At 43.7% G+C, this 22,566-nt stretch overlaps 1 protein-coding gene and 1 long non-coding RNA gene across 5 annotated transcripts in view; both read left to right on the top strand.

The window, feature by feature from the left end:
• LOC136344505 (paired box protein Pax-2a-like) overlaps positions 1-22,566 on the top strand; it is an 87,348-nt gene that overhangs the window by 18,265 nt on the left and 46,517 nt on the right. For all 4 annotated transcript variants that reach the window (XM_066292038.1, XM_066292039.1, XM_066292037.1 and 1 more), the window contains exons 2-3: positions 392-516; positions 2,714-2,749. In XM_066292038.1, coding sequence (XP_066148135.1) covers positions 411-516; positions 2,714-2,749 — 142 coding nt within the window. In that variant the 5' untranslated portion in view covers positions 392-410. The remainder of the gene's footprint in view (positions 1-391; positions 517-2,713; positions 2,750-22,566) is intronic.
• LOC136344511 (uncharacterized) lies at positions 7,367-8,190 on the top strand. Its single transcript, XR_010732972.1, has 3 exons — positions 7,367-7,478; positions 7,542-7,721; positions 7,838-8,190. It is a non-coding gene; the product is annotated as an uncharacterized lncRNA (long non-coding RNA).

Below are 22,566 nucleotides of genomic sequence, written 5' to 3'. Positions count from 1 at the left end.
TCAACAATATCTATTCTCTGCAAGTACTGACGTGCAAGAGCGGTCGAAATACGTTCAAATTACAGAACAGTGGTTGAACATGCCGGCAAGGCTTTCAAGTACCGTCGGGCATTAATGGGTTAAGTCTGAGTGCCTCCAGAGGCCCTCTTCCTTACAGGTCGGAGGCATTCACTCGCCACCGCACGAACTCGCACAAACTTCCATTTAACTTCAGAATCCTCAGGAATCAAACTTTTACGTTTTACTTAATTCGTTCTACGTGCACTTTAACGATGCGAAGCACGTACCCACTTACTTCTTGTAAAACGCAGTGGAGACGTGTTAAGGTGCAATCAGAACCATTTCGAGTGATTGACAAGCTCTCACGTGAATTTTTTTCCTTTTGTTTCAGTTCAATCATAGATAGTAGCATGATTACGATGGAGTGCCAGCCGGGGGGTCACGGAGGCCACCTGGGGCACTCCATGATGATGGACCCCTCCATGCACCAACAGGATCAGGACCACAAGAAGAAGAGTAAGTTTGCTTTTATTTATGAATAGTCAGTTTCCTAAGTGACGCAGTTTTGCCGGATTGTTTTGATGATGTGGTTTCTTAGAAGGGCGGGGCAGGGCTGGACCCGGGAAATCGCCGATCAAGCTCTATTTCTGTTGAGCTTTAGCAGGGGTACCCAATTTTCCGCATCGTGCGGTGGGGTCCCTGGAACGAGCGCAATTATCCGGGCCTCGCCCTTTCCTCGGCAATGACGTAAATCGGCAATCTCGCAGAGTCTGGACATGATTCTGCAGAGCTCGAACTGTCGCGGCTCTATGTCAATTACGATATAGGAACGTGCGGAGGTTTCCGCACTTCAACCGAAATATTCAGAGGATTTCGCAGTTTCCTCAGATAAGGGAACTTATTTTTAATTTTTTTTATGGAGAAAATTCCTGACATTCAGGTGAAGTTTGTTCGAAACTCGTGAGTTTCGAAGGAAACTATAGGGAGATTTGAAACTCAAAGTGGAAAGAAACTCTGAGTGCCAAGCGGAGCCCCGAAGAAGTAGCCGAACTTGCAACGTGGCTTGCAAGTGATTCCTGGTATTTTCGGCAAATTTGCGAAAAGTTTGTGAAATTCAACTGAGGACTTTGGAGAGTTGGGAATGTAAGAGGTCGATAACCTTCGCCCCAAATTCCTTGAGTTCTTGAGGATTTAGCTGTGCTCCTGTAAATTCTTAAAACCTCTGACGGTCTTAACGGTTTCGATTTTGCCAGGAAGGCCTCCCTCGAAAGACATCAACCGCTGAGCCAATTCCGAAGAACGTAATGCGTGAAAATCTCCATCAAACCCATTTAATTTATATCTCAAAAATGATTCGACATAATGTCTGTCTGCTCTGCTTTGAAAACAGCAGATCAATTACAAAATTTCCTCGCTATAACTAATAGTTATTGATGTTTGCGGAGAATAATACCATGTGGCAAAAGCATAACGAATCGGCCTTACGTTTTACAAACTTTCTACATGTCAACTATATTTACAATCATAACAGTTTTAACATGGAATTACATGTATCTGGTTTGTTGGGTGCTTTTTCTAAATTGTTAATTTAGGTTCCTACGAGGACAGCAATAATTGAAGCCGCTTTTTGCGCGCCATGGAGATAATGCTGTATTGGAAAGTGATCCTATTACCTGTTACCAAATAAGCTCAATAATTGTTTTTCTGATTATGCGAATGCGGCAAAAAAGTAAATGTGGCGGCTTTTGGGCAGTTACGTCACACACACACACACACACACACACGTGGTGTAGCGGCAAATTGCCCGGCAAAGCTGTGCCAGGCCTAGCGTCGCCTGGCAACGGCATTGTCGGGCGGCGCAGGCCGGCGTCGCGTGCGATTTTTGGAGAATTGCCAGGCGACACTGAATAACATACCGCGTTGCCTGGCAACGGTCTTGCCAGGCCGACGCGGGCTGGTTCCACGTGTGGTTTTTCGAGAATTGCCTACCAAAGCTGTGTGTAGTTAAAATCATATATAAGCATTAAATCGAACTGCCGTGGCAATAAATCCTAGCTAATGCTACATTATAATAAAGTAGATCTAAAAATAGATCTGTCGGGTTTGAAGGCAATAAACACGCAATAATATTCATTAATTTCTATGAGCTATAGCAAATTTTCGACAAACCGTGACATTTCGCATAAATTTGCAATTATTCACCGCGGGATAGGAAAAAATGGGTTTAATGTAAAAATAATCCCCTCACCGAGATTGATATTTTAATATTATTTGAATATAATTTAATTAAATTACCTCGCAAGGCACCCGCTTTTACGGCTGTCGCACCAGAACCGCGCTTTCTTTCGCACGTTAAAACCACTTTTCTGGGCAGCTTTAAGAACTGAGCTTTCGAGCAGTAATTGCTTTTCGTTGGGTTCCGATTTTAGGTTACTTTTACCGATGTTTTGCCCAGTAGAAGAAGAAATTAATTAAAAATCATAGTCCCGCTTAGGTGCGACATAGCTTCGGCATATTACCCGAAATTCGCCTCGGTGCTCACGCAGGTAATCATCTGCCCTGACGGCAATACTGCCCAAATTGCTCAAAGATAATGCCGGGGCTCAAGACTTTATTATTACAGGCCGGTTCTGGCCGCGACGTTGGTGCCACGTTTTGTTAATGCTTATTGACTCATTATGAGCTGTCTAGTAATGCGCTTCTTAATTTTCAGGAGACGGAGGTTCTCACGTGGGATCTTCAACAGATGGTAAGTGAACTATCACTCCCAATACAAAAACTGCAGGTAAAATAATTAAAGCCGCGCTCTGGTACAAATTAAAAGATACACTATCTAAAACGCTATATCAATTGCAGTCTAATTTAAGTCATTCTACACGGCAATTTAATGAAAAGCCTGTCAGTACGTCACGCGCACGTTGTTCTAACTTAACAGATAAGCCGTTGTCACTGACATGATGTTCGGAACGTTTCTAGCATGTTCGGTCAAGTGTTTTCAGATAAATTCCTTCTTCTTGAGGAAATATGTAGGTTTGCGGTTATTACCATTGTCGTGTTCCCCTGCATTGCGAGAATCTGGAATGTAAATCTGAAGAGTCACTCTTCATCCGAACGCCGATATTGAGTGCCGACATCGCGGGCCGGAAAGCCCGAAGACGCCGGAAGGCCCGGAACAGGACCTGTGGTGCTTCCTCGGGGAGGAGATTGAATAAATACCCGAACTACGATCCCGCAGCGTGCACCCAACTCCAAACACGAACCGAATCCCCAAATATGACCCCGAACTCCGAACCTGACACGAATCTCCGGTTCGGGGTACGAACCGGACCACCAGCTCGGAACAAGTACCTGGCCACCAAATTGGAACACGAACTTACAAACTCAAAGCAGATCCCCATTTGGAGCACGAATCGAACCCCCAAATCGAAACTTAACTCCGAACTCGACACGGGACTCGAACTCCGAACTCGGATCGTACCCTCAACCGGAGCACGAACCGCTGTACAGTCTCGTGGAGGTTTCGTTGCATGGGCACCCAGGTACTCATTTTCATACGTTTTTATCACTGAAAGAGACCTCTCCATTAGCTCTCCGGCTGCGCCCTCAGGAGAGTTGGAGCTTTTGCCAATTAGAAGTATTAGCAATTCAACAGGAGGCTGCAAAATACGCCGTTTATGTATATGGTAAATTGAAGATAGGCCTATTTAATAGTTTAAATCTAAAAAGTGTTATTAAAGAGCGTAAAAAATCAAGTTTAACCAACATGAAACTCCTCCAAGTTAATTCAGGTTAACCTACTTCAGGCTGTACTAACTCGACAACTTTCCGGCCCGAGAATTATTTTTTTTTGCTCGATAATTTCGTCTTGACCTTTCTATGGCCGTTTCTCTCACGTGTTTTTTGCCCCAGGTCCGGTTCTTTTTGTGGTGACGCAATAGGTCCTCCTCTGCTTGCGGTCACCCATCCATTTGCTAACCACGCCCGGCTTCGGTTCACTTCGGAACGAAGTCGAAGTGTGGTGAGCGGTAAAAATTGCTTTTAACGGGTGAACGTCGGGGGTAGTCCGGCCGGCGCCGCAGCTTACCAGCAGAGGCCCGACGCGGCGGAGGGGTTTGCGGAGTGTCCGCGTGACCTCCCGAAGACTTCCCCTCGTGCGAAAAAAGGTGAGGTAGCTGGAATTTCCAGTTTTTCCCGCGAAAGACCTTTTGACGGTATTCAGGCTGCCTGGGATTGGCACAGTTCCATAGTTTATGAAAGGAGGTGGGCACTTAAGTGCCTCGAATTCAGCGTATGAACCCATTCTCAAATCGTTCATATGGAATAATTTGTCGTTAATTAACTATCTACATAATCGCATGATCTCTGCCAATCTACCGGCGTTCTACAGTGTGATTGAAAGGAGAGAATAGTGCAGCAAACGCACTCCAGGCAGCTACCTAAATTCTGCTAATAAATCTCGACGTAATTGCGTAAAGTTAATATCAAAATGGTGCGTAACATATCAATCCGTCGAGCCAATTAGCAATTAAAATTATGCTGTGGCAAATTGGTTTTTAGGGGCATTTGCATAACCAGAAGCGCCTCCACCTCGCCGAGACCAAAATCTAGGTTCCCCTTGACGTTTAAGGTGCACATAAATTTTTCTTCCGCTCGCAAATATCGTGAAATGGTTCGGTTGTCTATAAATCCCACCGAACCATGCATGCATATGCATTTTTGTCCCTCAGCTAAATGTTACAAAGGCCATCATTCATCGGCGAAGACACACGACAACGAAAGTGCAGGTACTTGTCGACGACAAGAACGTATCATAACCGAGTTCACGACTCGAGTTCTTCACGTCTTTTGCCGAATTGCCGTTTGCGTGTGCATATTCATGGGTTTACGTTTTAAAGTAAATCAACGACCTGCACTAACCCGAAAACAGTTTTCAGCCTCAACAAACCCATAATTCGCATTCCGAGCGTACTCAATAGTAAAATCGCCCACAATCCATTTCGCGAGCTGCCTTTGACCAATCGCGACGCAGTAAACAAGTGGTAGACCTAAATTTATTGGTTCCTAATGACAGCTTTAAATATGCGAAAGTGCCATAAATATTCTAATTTGCGTTTCGTATATGCCGTGCCATTTTGCCGCGCGGATTTAGGCTTGGCCTGCGCGCAAGAGAAATTTTCTTTCTGTGCTTTTTGACTAATAATCCCGGCGCAAAACTACGTACAAAGTAGGTTTCATAAATTGCGGTTTATTTGAAACGGTGTGCAGATAGTGTCTGAGCTTAATTATTTTATAATGAAATTATGACAGTACATGTGTCACAATTTAATTGTATAAGTGCGTTAGATGGAATTTATAGTGCGCCGAGTCGTTTTGAACGGCGCATATTTAATGAAGGAAACTGCGACTGTGTTTAGCGATTTTATGGCTGATGTAAATTTTGTCAGGTTTATGAAGGCGACCATTACGCAGAAATAGCTACGGCAAAACCTCGGAGGTGCGTGAAGAGAGGAGTAGACGCCGCACGCACGAGCGCGAACTCCCGAAAGTCAGGAACGTAGCGCCGCGCGGGCGCACGCGGATCCGCTACCCCCTTCGGAGCTACCGGGCAGCTCGAGCGAACCACCACAATGGACGCCTACTTCATTAAACTACCAATAAAGCCCTTTTAATACCGGCGCGGACAGGAAATGTACAGAGTGTTCGGATTTGGAGCGGTTTGACAGGAAAATCCCATTCCCCGGCTAGATAAGGAAAAACTAACGCACATACCGAGAACTCGGGCTATGTGAAAGTGTTAATGACGAAAACCGCATTTCGATGTTTTTGCGGTCCGCCGCGCTAGAGGGCGTTTTTCAAATTTCGGCAATTTCGGAATTCCTCATAACTTTTTTGTTTAAGATAACAATGAAGTAAAACGCGAACATTCCCAGCGCACTTTGTCGATGTGACTCCAGCGGCGTGCTTAGGCTTTAGCAGCGGCGTGCCGTTTTGTCGTAAACCGACACTACTTTTTTGTCTTAAATGCAAATCACAGTCGACTCTAGCTTAAAAAAAATGGCAATTTTAAATCATTTTCAACTACGTAAGTATGTCTGCAGTTATTTTCAAAAGTAACTGAAGTATAAGACTTTTTTGTTTACATTCTAGCTGGTTTTGGCATCAGCTGTTCAAGTACCATTATTTATTTTGTATGTTTTAATTTTTGCGTCAAAGTTTTTGTTGTTTACTGTTGGTTTGGTGCCGACTTTTCAAGTAAAAATGATAAATAACTACAAAAAGTATGACATGATAAAGTATATCACGCCGTCAAACTAAAACTCGCAAGCAGCCTGTGAGTTATTCCGTACCTATCTTCCATGCCTATCCCGAGCGACATCAGCCAGATAGAAGACTGTTTAAGCAATTGAAAAATAATTTACAGAATTATTGAGTCTTCAAAAAGCGTAGACCACAACACTACAATTTCAGTGAAGATAACGAAATTGAACAACTAAATGTATTTGGAGAAGCGTTAGAAGATCGAAACATATCGCTTATTTTTGAAAAAAACTATAGACACACTTACACGGTTGAAAGTGGTTGAAAATCGACATTTTTTGAGGCTAAGGTCGACTGTGATCATCATTTAAAACAAAAAAGTTATGTCGGTTTTTGACGAAACGGTGCGCTGTAGCAAAAAACTGAGCACGCCACTGGAATCGCATCGGAAAAGTGCCTTAAGAATGTTTGTGTTTTACCAAAATATTATCTTAAATGAAAAAGTTATGCGAAATTTTGAAAATAACCGAAATTTGAAAAACGGCCTTTAGCGCCGTGGGCTGTAAAAGTATCGAAATGCGGTTTTCGTCATTAATATTTTTTCAAAAATCGAGCTCTTGAAACGTATGATGGTTTTTCCCTGTTCAGGCGGGAAATGTGATTTTCATGTTAAAATACTCCAAATCCGAACACCCCGTACGCTCCCCGACCACTGTCAAAATGAACTCAAGTCAATAAATAAAAGCGTAAAGCGCTTCGCAACCAAAGCGACCCTTAACACTGGGTATACCACGCCAGTCAAGATGAATGGTTCAACATTTTTATTTTCAAATTCCTACTTTACCTTAATTTATTTTTCTTATTCATACGTTATCATGATATTTGTGACGTCGATTTAATGAATATGTAATATCAGACAATTTCATTTCTTCATTCAAAATTAAAAAGTGTTTGATCATCGTCGGTGCTTACACCAAACCAGCCAAAATGACTGACACATTTTTCTTTGCGATCGAATGCGTTATGCGCAGGCACAACAAATTGTATGTACTGCGCAGTCGCAGCCCGGACAAAACAGGTGACATGCGGATGACGGTAACACACAAATGTGATGTCAGTCGTTGATTCATTTTGAGGTGTGGTGATGCTGAAATTTGGCTGAGAATACTGAAAAGAAACGTTTCTTTGGACACTGAAACATTCTTTATGGACGTTACGTGGTAAGCAAGCTAAACACGGAGAGGAATTTTATTAGTTTCAATTTATTTCCATGATGTCGCCAGGCCCCAAAAGTGGCAAAATGGAAAGAATCTTCTGCGTTTTCGGAAAATATAACCGAAACGCCTTTTGAACGTTCAGATGTTGACAACGATGAGTTTTGTGATAACGAAGATGAATTATCAGATAATCATACTGACTCACATGGCAGAGACAGTAAGAGAAGATCACGAAGTACAATCTAGGTATGCAAAAATTTCCGCAAAATAATGCCAATTTATCACTTTTTTTAAATATTTAAAAAGTAAAAATTCCACTAACCGTTTTTTCTCAAACTAATCATTTTGACTGGTGTCGGCAGAAACAGCTATGGTGAAATTGTCGGTTCATCTAGTGTTAAAGATCCCTATGTAGTGTGAGGGGCTACAGCGACGCATACATAACAAGGTAATCGAACACTCGAAGAGTTCGAATGTTCAAGCTTAAACTCGGGAAATGCGCCAAAAAAAACCCTTCTCTGAATCCGTGAAATTCTACAATTCGTCAGGAGCAGAGGAAACGGAAAACTGCCCTCCAGAACTGGCAAGAAGCTCAGAAAATTTCGACCTTAGAGGAACCGAAGATCTCCCAAAAATCGCCGATATCCCCTTATGATTATCACGGGGAATCCCACCGCCGGTGCGGCCACGTTCCATATTGAAGTGAACAACCCTTCGCGAGCTTCGGCCCTCTGCCACTCGTCAAACTGCAGCAGACAAAATATATATTTTTTTAACAGTTTTTCCTTCTTTCCATCAACCACCGTTGGAGGAGCGCCAACACGCATGAAATCGGTAACGGTCTGGCCTGCCTCCACTGAAATGTGGAGCTAACACCCGAGTGTCATCTCCCGTAATAACAATTCGGGCATAACGGGAATTATTTGAGTAACTTCATATTGACGTGAGCACGAAGCCAGACCTTTACGGGTTTCGTGCTTGCCGGCGCTCGTCAGACGATCATAGGCAAATTTTCTGCTTATCTGCCGCTCTTCTAGGACCTCGGAGTAGTTTTTCTCCGTTTCATCGATGTAATCACCCGTGATAATCGTTACGGGATGGTGGAAATGATTGATTTCAATTGTTCCCCCGGGGTTTCGGAGCTGCCTATCTCTGCCAGGGGGGATATCCCGGCTCTTGATCCTCTCCGTCATAAAGAGGACGTTTTGAGAAGAGCGGGGAAGTCTGCCGAAATGCAGCGGATTGGGGAACGGGAAGGGACCCTGGGGGCTCGATCGCGGGGTCTGCCACGCAGCCACACCTTCCGTTTTCAGGTTCAAACGCGTCGCGCTTGGTAAAGAACTTTTGAAAATCATTCATAAAAATTGCAACGTTCGTGACCGAAGCATTAAAACCCCATTCGCCTACTGTAATTTGGACGGAGGCAAACTAGCAAATGATCGCTTGCGCCATCCACAGGCAGCAATGTCTTATGAAAATCAGTCTCGTCTTGCATAAATTGATATTTGCTTAATTGGGGGCTTTGCCTGCCATTACAGCATTGTGCAATCGCCCATTTCCGTTTTTTTTCCTGCCCAATTCGGTCGATGTTTTCTCTTCTATGATAGGAAAGCCACTCTCGTTTCCATGTACTGTTGCTCCAAAAGGAAAAAATCAGAATGAATGATGTCCAAAATAGTTTAGCGTGCAAACCTCGATCGGTGGCGGCGATCTGAACTGAAATCCTGCGAGTTGCAGGCACTTTCTAATGCTGATAATTTTCAATACCGTTAATTAGACATGCTGTCGCTGCCTCCTACACTGCAGCCGGACATTTGCTTTTCTCCGGCCTGTTCCTTTTCTTCCTTTTCTCTTTGTTTCGCTGATGCTATTCGGTCAATGCGGGCTCTTACAAGGTGAATCGAGCTCGATTTCAATCAAACACGCGAAAAAACTCACTTTCTGAAGAAGTCGATTTTTCAGCGCAACTTTGCAATTATCAGTAAAAGCAAACCAAAAACGCATAATCACTTTTGAGCTCGATTAATAGTTTACTTGGAACTCGAACACTTAATAACAGCGACTTTGTTTCAGCCGTGTTGAAACGAGACCCACGTGAAAAAGCCATGGAAGAAAAATTTAATTTCGATATAACGAGGTCGTTAATTGAAGGGACACTGTGATATGTTCTTCCGTTGATCAAATAGAGGAAAAAGCTCGAGTTATTTGGATTTTTATTTGTCATTCTAGTTACGAGCGGAGACCGCAATTTTTTGCCCGAAATGCCCACAAAAATGCGTTCTGTGTAACTTTTATTAATGTACAGTTATGCAATTTTTCGGACATGTAAATAAGTAATTAATGAGTTATTTCAATAGAATTTCATTGTGCTTTCACCCTTAAAAAAACTGGATCGGTATTTGCTTTTGCTAAACTTTCACCGCTCAGTTCTCTGTGGGAACCACACGAGCCCTTGCGATTTGCCCGAAGACTCTCGCGACGTCTCGAAATCCGCCCGAGCAATATAGCGTATTCGCGTCATCGTGTATGCCCGGAGTTCTGCTGGCAGTGCTGCTAGCGGCGAGCGAACCATGCACTCAAGCACTCGGCACCTCAGGAGCGGGAAATCTGCATCTTATGAGGTGTTGGTTTGTATTTTTACACTTCCAAAAATCTCGGTTACACGCACATTTTTAAAAATGTTGAGTTGCGTTATTTTCGAATTTGGGCGCCACTGATTCTAGCATGCAGCAAAATCGTAAAGTTCGTCAAAACTCATGGTCACACTCTCCTATCGGGCGGGGGTGTGTTGAAGCGGTTTCTATATCCACGAGGTGGACTTTTTAATTTTGACATTTTCATTCTTGAATAGCTACGTTACTGATTTTAGCGTAAGAGGAAAGCACGAGAGTGGGCTGAATCGCGGAAAATAACCGAACAGTTTCTAGCACTGCAAAAGAGGGAAAACATTACTATCCCCGCCAAATTCCGAAAAAAATCAGAGGTATTCTGAAGGGATTTGCCGGCGGCAGTACGCCGCTGACCGTATTCTTCTTTACAAACTGTCTTTTTCGCAACTAATATGCTAAATACATCCCTGTCCATCTACCATTGACCTACACGTGATCGTGCTCACACGCAAGTGTCGTTCTTGAATTTGGCCTCAAATACGCCCCTGCCCGTGTACCATTCGAAATACGTAGTTAGTTCCCATATGATTGACAATTTCAATGAACTGCTCAATTAAAAAATTGTTCCAGGGGCGGGTTGCCATTGAAAGACCTCTTAGTCGGGGTTTTTGGTGGTTCAAATCTAGACGTTCATTTGGCGCTCCCGCTGACGAGTCATTTCTGAGTTTGGTCCTAAATACGTCTCTGTCCACCTATTATTTAAACTATGTAGTTAATCTTCTATATGATTGAATTTTCACACGAAAGGCAATCTATCAAAAACAGAAAATTTCTCGACTATCTAACGAAAGCATGTATTAAAATGGGTTTTTGTCGAGGAACTTGGAGCTAGCACGCGCTACCCGAGCGGTACCACCTAATTGCGTGAAATGCTTTTACGAACAGGATGTTATTTTCCTTATTAGTTTCATTTTGCGACACACTATACACATTTAAAGATGTCGATGGCACGATAAAGCAAATTAAAGCTTGAGCTTCCTCGTTCCGCAAGTACGTAGGTACTTACCACAAGAACAAATTCTTTCCAGTCAAAACGGCCGTTATAAATGCCAAGCCAACCAAAGTTATAAGTACCGAAAGTCTTGTCGAAACACTCTACTCGTATTACCACCAGTACTACCCATGCAACCGGGCAAACGAATTTACAGCATTAAGAGCAGACAAGTGTAATGGCAACTGGACAAGGTGTTTGCTTATAAATGGCGACTTGGAAATTATTTACTAGACCATTCCGATGGGATCGGGTTCGTTTTTATGTCTCTTGTTCTTGCAAATTGATTTCTCTATTCAGAGCAGCTCGCGCACTTAACGGATCAGTGTCCCATACATCATCAAGAACGAGAAAGCTTTTTTACGTGGTAGCGCGAGAAAAACGCGTAGTAGCGCAGAGGCCATATGGATGAGAACAAAATTGTGATCCCGGCTTCTCTCACAGTCTTTTTGAAAATGCATGTAAACATATGCGACAAAGACCCTCTGATTGACACTAATGAGGCTCCTATAGATATCCGAAACGTTCTCGGCGTATCACGAAATAGGTTAGCAAAATCATTACCTAATCCAGATCGGCGATAAAGTCATTTAAATAAACATTTAATGTACTTCTGAAAAGATCGTATCGGGGTTCTGTTTGACATTTGATCGTTTATCTGCTCACATGTATCGTACAGTAAAATTGTCTCAGTTAAATTTTACGACTTACTTACTTAAATATTTTTCTGGTGTAATTTAGTACCTCGAGGCACTCGGTGAAAGGATTATTTGGCTGTTTGGATGGGGATTTTGTCTATGTCACAGAGGTAAATTGCAGAATTTATGATGATTGTTCTATTTGGTTTTTTCGCATAACTCGCGGATATATAGTGTTTCGGGCCCAAACAAGTAAAGCACTCAAATTGCTGCGGCCAAATCTCACGCAGATGCGGATGGAGATATTCAGTTTTCTGAAATGAGCAACTTGACAAAAAGGCGAATGCGCGGGTGTCTTTTACTATCTCTGAAGAGGTTCGGTCGAGCGAAATGGAAAGATTTTTTTCATTTTATTCATTCCTTTCATGTTCAGAGATCAAACGAAACACGTGCGCGCATTAAAAATTGTTATTGGCCCTACGAAGAGCTAAACATTTTTTTGTTTTTTTTTTTTTATAAAAATTTGACCGCCGCGTGTGCTAAATAGCTTAGCCTTGCAAGCTTTTTTACTAACTTGAACCATTAACTAACGAAAGGAGGCGCAATTTCTAACATAAAATACAGGAGGACTGCGGGAAACAGTATTATTAGTACTTTCCTCACTCACGTACACAAATCAATAATATTTGTCGCCCGCAAATATTCGTGGAAAAGTGCTAGCTGGGCGCGGTACCGGGGAAAAATCTTTCCGGAATGCGACCCTAAGAAACGTAGGGGCACTGAGCCGCGGATCAGTGACAATAATCAAAAATCCCCTCAAACCAACCCTGCACGCCGATGTCATTATTTTTACGGTGGCAATGAAACGTCTTAGACGGAAAAGTTTCGAGTCCACCGTGTAAAAAATCAGAGGCGTGCTGACGCATAATTCGGTAATAATAAAAATCAGCATACAGTGCCCTTTCGGTGTCAAAAAGTTATCGACTCCGTAAGAGTAAAAATTGAATTCGTAACAGAATTTAAAAAAATTAATCGAAAATCAGTCCTGCATGCGATGTTGCCTTTTGGTGGGGAAAAGATTTGGATTCGATGTAGGATTAATTATCGACAACATTGCTTGTGTGTGCAGACGATGGAGCCATAAACTTGAAAAACAAATGCGAAGCGCGCTGCTGCCAAATGTTGAAAATTTGAATACGTCAAGGACTGCAAATTTGGAGTGTGACGTCTACATACAACACACGCTATGGGCTATTTCTCATACACTCAGTGTACTCAACGAGAGTTCGTTGGCTTGACTTTAGGCCAATTCAAGTTGATTTCGAGGGACAGATACACCGCACAAGGTTATTTCTACTTCCTCCCCAAACCAGAACAGCAAGTCATTGCTCAGCCCACTCAGCCCCATAACCTCATTGCTCCAAGCGTTACAGACAGTCCAGGTGCCTTCACAGCAGTGTTCTTAGACTTACTCCGAATTCACGCAAACCCACTTCAATGATATATCTCTTTAGAAAGCAACTGAAGACAAATCGGTAGATTTGTCCACAAAACAAATCGCAGCCATAAAACGTGCTTCAAATGATCTTCTCATTGCCGATGAGAGGTATATTTCTGTATATGGGAGACACCTGCTTAATCTTGCCTGGGATTGGTAGGCTTCGGCTTTAAACGCATATCTTACCTCTACCAAAAAGGAATAATGAGATATGACTGCTTATGAAATCGGGCAACATGACCGACCCGGCAACAATGGAAAAATTCCCTTTCAAAATCAATACTCGTCCCAATCAGTAATTACCACCCATCAAGTTGATGTACGGCACCGTGCTACGATTCCGCACAACCGATAATCACACACTCCGACTCATCTGGTGGTTCTGCTGTGGTACTAGTGGTGCCCAACCGGCCCGGAGTACCAAGAGTCGCCATCAGTAACTGCCTGGGCCGCCAGGGTTCACCTATGGGATTATTTCAAAGGTGTATTTCTGGAGTTCCGTGCGGGATTTATGGGGGCTTACGGGCGGTATTTGCGAGGGAGTTTTCGCAACGGCGCTCGGCTTTGGGTAGTGAGGTTCGTGCGGCAACTCTCCGACAGCGACAGTGTGGTAGGTCGGGAATTAAGAGGCAAACCCAGAACTTTTCCAATTGCAGGATTTATGGCGAAACAAAGCGAGGGGCTAATTTACCAATAAATCACCGCGAGGGCTTAAATTGAAATGGGGAAAATTTGAGTAATTTTAGTACGGTCCTGGTTATCAGCCATACTCGTGATATTTATAGGGGCACGGATCAATTATCCGGATTTAATTGCTGGAAGCGACGCACATTTGTTTCGTAATTAGCCTGCGTACTACTAGAGATTCCATTGGCGATAACGGGCCTTGCGAGTTTACACGACACTCTTCGATTTGTAGATTGTGAGGAAAGCATAGGTTTAAGATGATTTCTCTGTTGTCGTCTTCATGCCTTTTCTAGCATGATATCTCATGTATCATGCCGTTGTGAGGCTCGAGGAATTAGTCGTGATCCCTGGCCAATCTGACTACGCGAAGCCCTCGGTCCCCATAAGGCACCCACGAGAGCTGACGCGACACTCTTCGTTTCGTAGATTGTGCGGAAGGCCCGTATCTCGCTTTAACACGTTTCATATTAATTTGTTTGCACAAAACGACGCCACAGCAATTGTTCAAAATATCGTCATTGAACTTGCAATGACTTGAAATGTCGCAGTAATTCGCGCAATCCGGTCCTGCTCTGTTTCCACTGGCGTTTCATAAAGCAGAGACTTTACATGTCCCCGTAGAAAGAAATCCAAACGTGTTAGATCGGGTGACCTAGGAGGCCACGGAACTGGACCACCTCTGCCGGTCTAATGGTCTCCGAACTGACGATCAAACCGTGAATATGAAATCCGAATACGTTTCGAACAACTACATTTTTGTGTCTAACTGTCTTAAGACATCATAAGGCCGTAACGCCTTAGGGAGACGTTTCCGCACATCTGTCTGTCGGTCATACTGTTGCTCTCCAATAGTTCTAAATCACCCCGTATAACGGTAAATAGTCGGTTTCATAGAGAATGTGCACTGCATTTTTCGCAAATTTTACATTGAGCATTTTCAGATTTCCTGCCTTCAAAATTGAAAAGAAAGACTTCTTACGAGTGGCCTAAAGGCAAGATATCGCGGTCACAGCCGTTGCTCGTACATGGACACACGTCCATATTGTTTTGTGGTCATGTCTCACTTTGCCTCGTAACTAATTCAGACACGCCGATGAGCGTATTATAAAGATCAATTAAGATCGTTTAATTAATATAAATTGGCCGCGATCTGAGATAAGTCGACTTGAGTATTGTTTGAGTTGCAAGCTTAGTCATGCATCTACCGGGCGTGCCCTAAAAGTACCTTCGCCGCCAAGTTCAAAACTCTCATCCATCTGGTACTAATGCCAGGTTGCCATGCTGTAAATGGTGGTCGCATAACTCACGCGATGGGTATAATTTGAAATCAAAGCAAATATTGCGTGTGATGAATGGATGGGTCGCTGCGGGGAAATCTATTAAGCCGAGACCCGATACCCGCTCTTAAAAAACTTTTTTATCGTGTTCACAAACTATAAACGTCCCATAAAGCAACTGTCCATTAGTACCGGCGAAATCGCATGTCCGCTATCGGGACCGCGGCCTATCTGGTACTATTTATTTGGTCGCATTGCAACCGTGAGTCCCAGTCGGTGTAATTGATAGACTGATAAAAATGATGGATCAATTAGAGGTGGTACCTTGGAATTAATAGCCGCTGCTGAGAGAAAATTGTGAGACTCACAGGGAAATCGCCGCATGTCTTTATTAAAGCGCCATTGAAACATCTCTGCAGGAGCACCTGCACGAACTTTTTGGTCCAAAAAATGCTACGCCGTAATGCTTTACTTTACCGGCCATGTAATGAATTTGAAATGTAATGAAGACATAACTTTTCAATTAAATTAGCCCGGACTGAAGACAATGATAACTTCATGACCATTAGACATCCGACAAAAACTGCCGGCGGCTCCTTTGATCGAATTAAAGAATACTTCTGGAAACTGCTTTTTATGGGTTTAAAACCATCAATTACGACGGCCACACAGGTGCATAAAATCAAAGAAACAAACGTAAAATTTTCGGAGAAAATTAATTCTCTTTCACGTTATCTGATTGAGCCGTTGTGCCACAGTGAGCCGGCTAAGTTGTAGAAGGTTCAGTCGCATTTTCGGACGAAATTTTGTAGGTTTGTTGTCAGCTAAATTGAGCAGTTATTCATCATCGTAATTTGGCACTTTCGTTCCCACCACAGGTGGACATCACGCGATCTGGAATTCTCCCTTCTTGTGCGAGCCATTCTGAATAGCCTGAGAAGCCTCATGCAGATCGGCCCAGTGGGAGAGAAAATGGTATGCCCAATCAAGTCTTCATTCCCAATTCAAGTCTAGTCAAACTATTGGGCGTTTCCCTTTAATTGAGAAACACACTTTCAATTTTCCACCAAAGTCCTTTTCCGGGCTTCCCGGAGCTCGTCCTATCGTCTGATGTCTAGGCGCTCCGATGGTTCCACCTAGCGTTGATTTTTTGCGTCTTCCCCCCGTGCCTCGATTGATTTGATTGAAGCGGTTTTTCGTTTAGTGCTTTTTTATGAATCGTATGATTTAAGCGCTCTTCCCTTCCTCCGTGCCGCCTGGCCTCCGTGCCGCCCCCATGGTAAGAGGTTTATCTTTAAGCAAGGAAGGGCCTCTGAGAGATACTTTTCCTCCCGGCGATGTCTGACAACTTCGACGAACTAATTTCTCCTGAATCGATGGTTTTGAAGCAGGACTGAGTGGCCACCAAAGAATCGAACACTGGGACGGTCTAGCGGAGTCTGTGCAGTCTTGTGCAGCGGGACCCCTTTAAGAAGGGGATGTCCCCTCAGAATGAACATTTCCTGACAATGATCGTCCGCCATCGGCGCAGCCTCTTATTTTCTGCGAACCTTGATCGGTAACAAGTATGCTTCACCGTCAGCCATATTGAGCATATGAGCGCTAACCGCGATTAGGGTAAAGGGCCTATTGTATGTTTGACAATTTGGTATTTTGCTGAGAGTTCTTCTTGTGCCTTGCGAGGTTTGTTGTTTCGTTTTTTTTTTGTTTCTTTTCCCCGTCTTTTTTTTTCTCCAGTTCTGCTTCCCTCTTCCCATCGAACCTTCCAACCTCGACAGAACAGTTCTCCGACCGATCAAATTTGGTCTGTTCTCGGTAAAACCCGTATTTCTGAAATGAATTATCTCCCATGTCTCTGAATAAGGAATCCGGCGTTCGGGCAGCTCGTGCTAGACCAAAAATGAAAACAATGCGAGTTTAAGTGGTTAGTCGTACGTGTTGTGCAACAGCAAAGGTCGGTACATTGTAGAAACATTGTTTCTATTGCATGCGTGTAACAATTAAGCGCACAGCTTTATTGCGGAATCTTATCGTGCAAAATTAACAAGGTTTTATTCGGAAGTTTTCAGGTTACCTAGATAAGTCCGAAGAAACAGACACGAAGTGACCGTCGCCACGACTGCCATGAGTCAGCGCTGGTCCAAAGGGTACTGAAAATTAACTTTCGACAAAAAAGGCTCTACACTTTAACAGAGGATTGTTCTTTCTACTCTTTAAAGGCCATTGTTCGGTCTAGCTCATGTTATACGTGAACGCCGGTAAAAAACAGATTGAAATTTGGACGAAGCGGAAGAGTTACAGGTCATAAATACATCGAGTAATTTCATTAAGATATGCCCGATTTGGTGTCCACGGGCATGGTCCCAGATGAACTCGGCCTAACATTTGAAGAAAAAAAAATTCCGAAAATATTATACCATTTCTCGGCGTGAGCTCCATCGAGACTGACACACTTTTCCCGGCGATGGTCCGTGGCTTCCATCCTCTGTTCAGAATTTTCAAAACAGGCATCAGCCTCGGACTCCGCCTCTTCGCTGTTGGCAAATCTCTTTCCTCCGAGGCATTTTATCAAATTCGAAAATGGCAAATTGTGCGAAGGGGCCAAATCTGGCTAGAGGGCTCGACGAACGAGTTCGAAAACGACTCGGTTGATTTTGACTACGAGCAGGACGTACGCGAGGAAGAGCGTGCGTCGCAGTCGTGCGGCGCGGCAAGGAAAAGGACGGACATACTCGTAATAGATCGTTCAGCTTTAAATGGTATCGGATAGCCACGGCTGACAGATAAATTCGGTGGGTGTGATGATGGGTAATCCTCGCATGGAAATTTCCACTTTATAATTTTATTACTCGCTTCATTTTCATTGTACCCACTTCCGTGTAAACGATAAAAATTACAAACTTAAACGCGTTTACTGCGTCGTAACTCCTTGTATTTTCCCTGTGATTACAAATTTTTGCAAATGACCCCAGATCGCGCATATTGATAGCCGATGTATGGCAAATTATCGCTATTAAGCTCGGCAGCGTATTCGAGCATCTAAACGACACTGTTACCTGCCTATTTATTAAAATTGGTTCTTTACATATTGATGACGGAGAGTTTTCTCAATGTGGTACATATGGCAGAAACTGCAGGTGCTTTGAATAGCATTGCAATGTCACTGCAATTTAATCGAAGCTAAGCCGTGATTCTGCACCTTTTTACTGGCCATTTTGACGGTTTTTAGCTACCGGCTTACCCGCTACTGAACACGGAATTATCGCTTGTTGATTTGAATTTATTTCATTTCTGTTTTCATATCGGGAAATGTATCTAACGTGACGGCGTTAATGTTGACACGGTTATGATTGTGACAGTTTGTTGCAATCGAGAGGCGATTACTCAGAAACTGCTTTAACACCGAAGAAGTAAGAGACAAGATAAGAACGGCGTGTCCTGCTAGGTTTATGGGGAGCGAGCAACTGACTTGAGTCGATTAAATTCCTTAAAAATTCGCGTAGGTATGACTACAGAAATTTAACTGGTTTCTCTGGTCGGCGGCACCGCTCGCAACCATCGGAAATGTTCCGAAACGAAATCTGTAAAATTCCCGACAAAATGGCGACCGCTAGTGTGTTAACGCCGCCGCGTTTCGCCCGTTGCGGCTCGTCGGGCACACGCACTGCTGCACACGATCCTGAGATTTAGCAACCATTTTTGCCGAAATTTTTTCCTGACCCAAACTGACGCGAACTCGCCCAGTCCCTTTTGCGACCCGACGAATTTTCTATTTTCGACTCCTTTTGGCAGCTTCTCGATCGCCCAAATTCGCTCGATCTTTTTCGGAGCCGTCAGACCACCCGAACCGACACAAAAACGCACGTTTTTGGGGCCTAAAATGCAAATTCCCCTCATTTTTTAAGGTCAAACCTTGTCTTGGTCTCGATAACCTGCACGTGACATCTGGCCCATTCCTCAAGTTTACACTTGAAAGGGTGAAATAAAATTGCAAAGTACACGAGCACGAGACTGCCGTAATGCCTTTTGCGCCAGTTGAAGCGCTTTTGCCGCAGAAAGCGGTACCACCTGAAAGGGCTTTCCCAGCCCATAACTCAACCAAGAGCAATCCGTGAAGCTCCTATAAAGTTCCACTTTCACCGCAGACACCTATTCCTCTTACATTTCGCCCCCATTTCTCCCCCGATAAAAGTACAGGAAACTTTTTTCGCCCAGGGCCGTACTAGGGATCCGGGTCGATCGATAAACTGCTGGCGGAATGAAGGACGAACAGCTCCGGTTCTTACTGCCAGAGGGCGGAGAGCATGCAGGCGATTAAGCTGAGAGATTTGCTCTCTGTGGGTGTCTGTTTGTTAAACTATCAAAAGAATTCTAGAATTTTGAACTGAGCACGAATGAATTAAGCGAAAAAACTGAGGAATGCGGCTTTGCAACTGGTAAGCGGCTCGAGGCGTTCGGCTCGGGTGTTAAACTGCAAGAAGTCAAGAGCTAATTTAGTGGTTAAAATGGCAAATTAGGCTTAGGTTCTGATTTATCCTAGACTAACTTTGATTTATTTATTTTTCAGGTAAGGGGGCTTGTCGCGGAGCGGGAATTAATGAAACTGACACTAATAATAGTAAGTAAATCGACGACGTTTCCAGCAATTTGTTTGATTATTATCGGGAATGACAACCCGTCCATGCATCCTCCCATTTGCGTTGATGCTAATTAGGGTTAACATCAATTAACGCTGAAAAATTGCGTCTGCCAATAATTACGCGTAAATGCCCCATGGGCCGATTTAAAGAGCTCTATATTACGCGTTCAAAGGCAGGAAAGAAAAAACTGCACGTTCGAGTGTTTTCTCGTCACCATTGGCCCCAGAAATGGCTAATTCGAGGCAATTTTTCGGAATTCACTTAAATTAGCCATTAATTAGCCAAGCTCTATCTACGGTTTTTGCCGGGCCTGCAGGACGCTCCTGCTGGGTCTAGTAAATTAAACTGGCAAGCCAAGCCATTACATCAAAAAACCTGGGCAATTAATAGATCCTCGGCTGGCTAATTAAACGACCTTTTTAAGCCGCGTTCAGATTGGCCAAAAACGAGCGTGGCGTTAATTATTTAATTAATTATTACATTCCACGAGTCGCTGCCATTTGTGTGTTTTCACTGAATTGCGCATAAGAGGAAAGCGCGAAGTGAAAACCGATTTTTACCAATTTAAGTTAATTTTTTTTTTGTTTATGAATTCAAGCAGTTTTTACGGCCTTTTTCGGTCGTCCCGTGCGTTCCTGTGCGTGCCTCGGTTGCGTTTCGGTTATTTCTTCAAACTCTTTTGTCAGGCAGGAATGTCCGTTGCAAAACCAGAAGCGGTTTCACAATAAATTCAGTTTTGTACAAGAACATTTTTCAATATCTTGGCTAACACCCGACTTGTCCTAAATTGCCGATTTTACGGATTTTTATAATTGGTTTTTTCGCCGTTGGATTTGTAAACAATTGGAAATTAGAGAGCTTATACGTGCCGCTGCAAATTACGTTCCTGTATGCGACTGATCGAAAGAGCTGCCCCGAACTCGCGAGTTTTCTTTCTTCCCATTCGCCCTAAATCACCAATTTCGGCGCATTTGGGGCAATTCATCGCGGACCTCTTCTTGCCGACGAAGTTCCCTAAAAGGGCGGAAATTTGACGTTGACGAAGAAATGTCAGGGGCGCACCGAGAGTAAATGCGACCGGAAAATTGCGGTTGTCGGCAGGAGTTTGGGTTGGGCCCGGTTAGCGCCCGTCCCTAATTGGGTTATGAAAAAAATCCGAGTTTTAATCGAATTTCGGTATACGCATTTGCTGCAGCTTTTTAAGGCGCTTTGCAGGGGACTCTTCGACTTCCCCGTGGGCGTCGGTATGAGAGAAAAACAGGATTTTAACATTAATTCATTTCTCAGATGTCCAGTCAGTCCGGTTAGGCAATTTCTCGGGGAATTTCATAATTGAATTCGCGACTGGTTCCAAATTTCGAAGAATTTTTAGTACATTCGCGGAAGCTTCGGACACGTATGCGGAATGCGCGGCGACTTTGGGGTTAATCAATGGATTTTTCAGCTTCGCAACAGTTTAATTTGGATGTTCAAACAAGTTTTTAAGCTTCGGAGATGTCGCGTCGGATATGTAGGTGTGGACAGTGTCCGCAGCGGCGAGCATTCGGTAGCTTCGTTCCCAAGTACCCATTGCCGTGATGTTCGCGCACGAGTAACTCTCGGAACGTCCTTGGCCAGTGAGTTTTCCGGACTTGATCTCGTTCGATTCTTTTGGCTACGTCAAATCTCGCGTTCCATCCTGAGACCCATGAGAAAGACGAAGTGCTGCGAAGGAGAGATGTTTTTAAAACTATCGCGCCAGACATGCTTAAGATCGCCAAAAAAACTGCCAGGGCCGGATTTAAAAGGCGCAACCTTTCCTCCGTTCAGCCAAGCCTGTATCTATTACCGTTGACGAGATCCCCGTCCATATCTCGGAATGGAGACTGCATTCACTGACGTTAGACTGCTGGTAAATTATTAGCTCATCTGCCTGAATTATAAATAAAATTCTCATTCCGTAAATTAAAATCCGGCATCAGCATAACAAAACGACACAATGATTTAGCATAGTCTGGAAGTTAGTAATATAAGGCAATGTGTAATAATATCAGTAAAAATTCACACGCCATTGAAAGACAATGGAGTTTTGTCCGTGCGTTCCCATCATTAGAGGCGATCTGCATGAACATCCGTTGGAGGCGATGTGAAACTCTCGATTTCAATGTCAAGAGACGAGAAAAAAATTAGATTAAGGGAATCTTAATTCTGATTTGAGCGGAAGTCGCCTTCCAGCAGGACCACGCAGGTAGAGGTCGGTTCCTGCGTGTTAAAACAGCTCTGAAGGTACATTACACGGTTCAACGTCAATTGTGACCTCTCGGAGTTACCAAGAAGTCATTCGGATTAAAGTTACGAGACCGGGGGGGTTCACGGAAAATACCATGGTTGGTCCGGTAGAGGATGTTCGGGAGTCTTCCAAGATCGCGGGTGCCACTATAGGTAGAATCGAAAACTCTTCTTACACTCTACCCACATGGTCGATTTCGTTAGAGTGGTCTCGCAGTCGAGTAAGCATTCCCGGCTACATCCAAAAAATGCGATCGTGAAAATGACAGATGTGGGGCCTAAACTAATTTCCACTACCATCTGTGAAACTGGCGCTGTGAAATTGACTCTGGGAAAGTGGCGCTGGGAAAGTGGCGCTGCGACACTGACGCCGCGAAACTGACGCCGCAAAAATGGCGCTGTGAAACTCTCGATTTCAACGTT

Source organism: Euwallacea fornicatus, chromosome 17 (genome assembly GCF_040115645.1).
Source record: "Euwallacea fornicatus isolate EFF26 chromosome 17, ASM4011564v1, whole genome shotgun sequence".
Classification (NCBI taxonomy): domain Eukaryota; kingdom Metazoa; phylum Arthropoda; class Insecta; order Coleoptera; family Curculionidae; genus Euwallacea; species Euwallacea fornicatus.
This window is presented reverse-complemented; position numbering and strand designations above follow the sequence as displayed.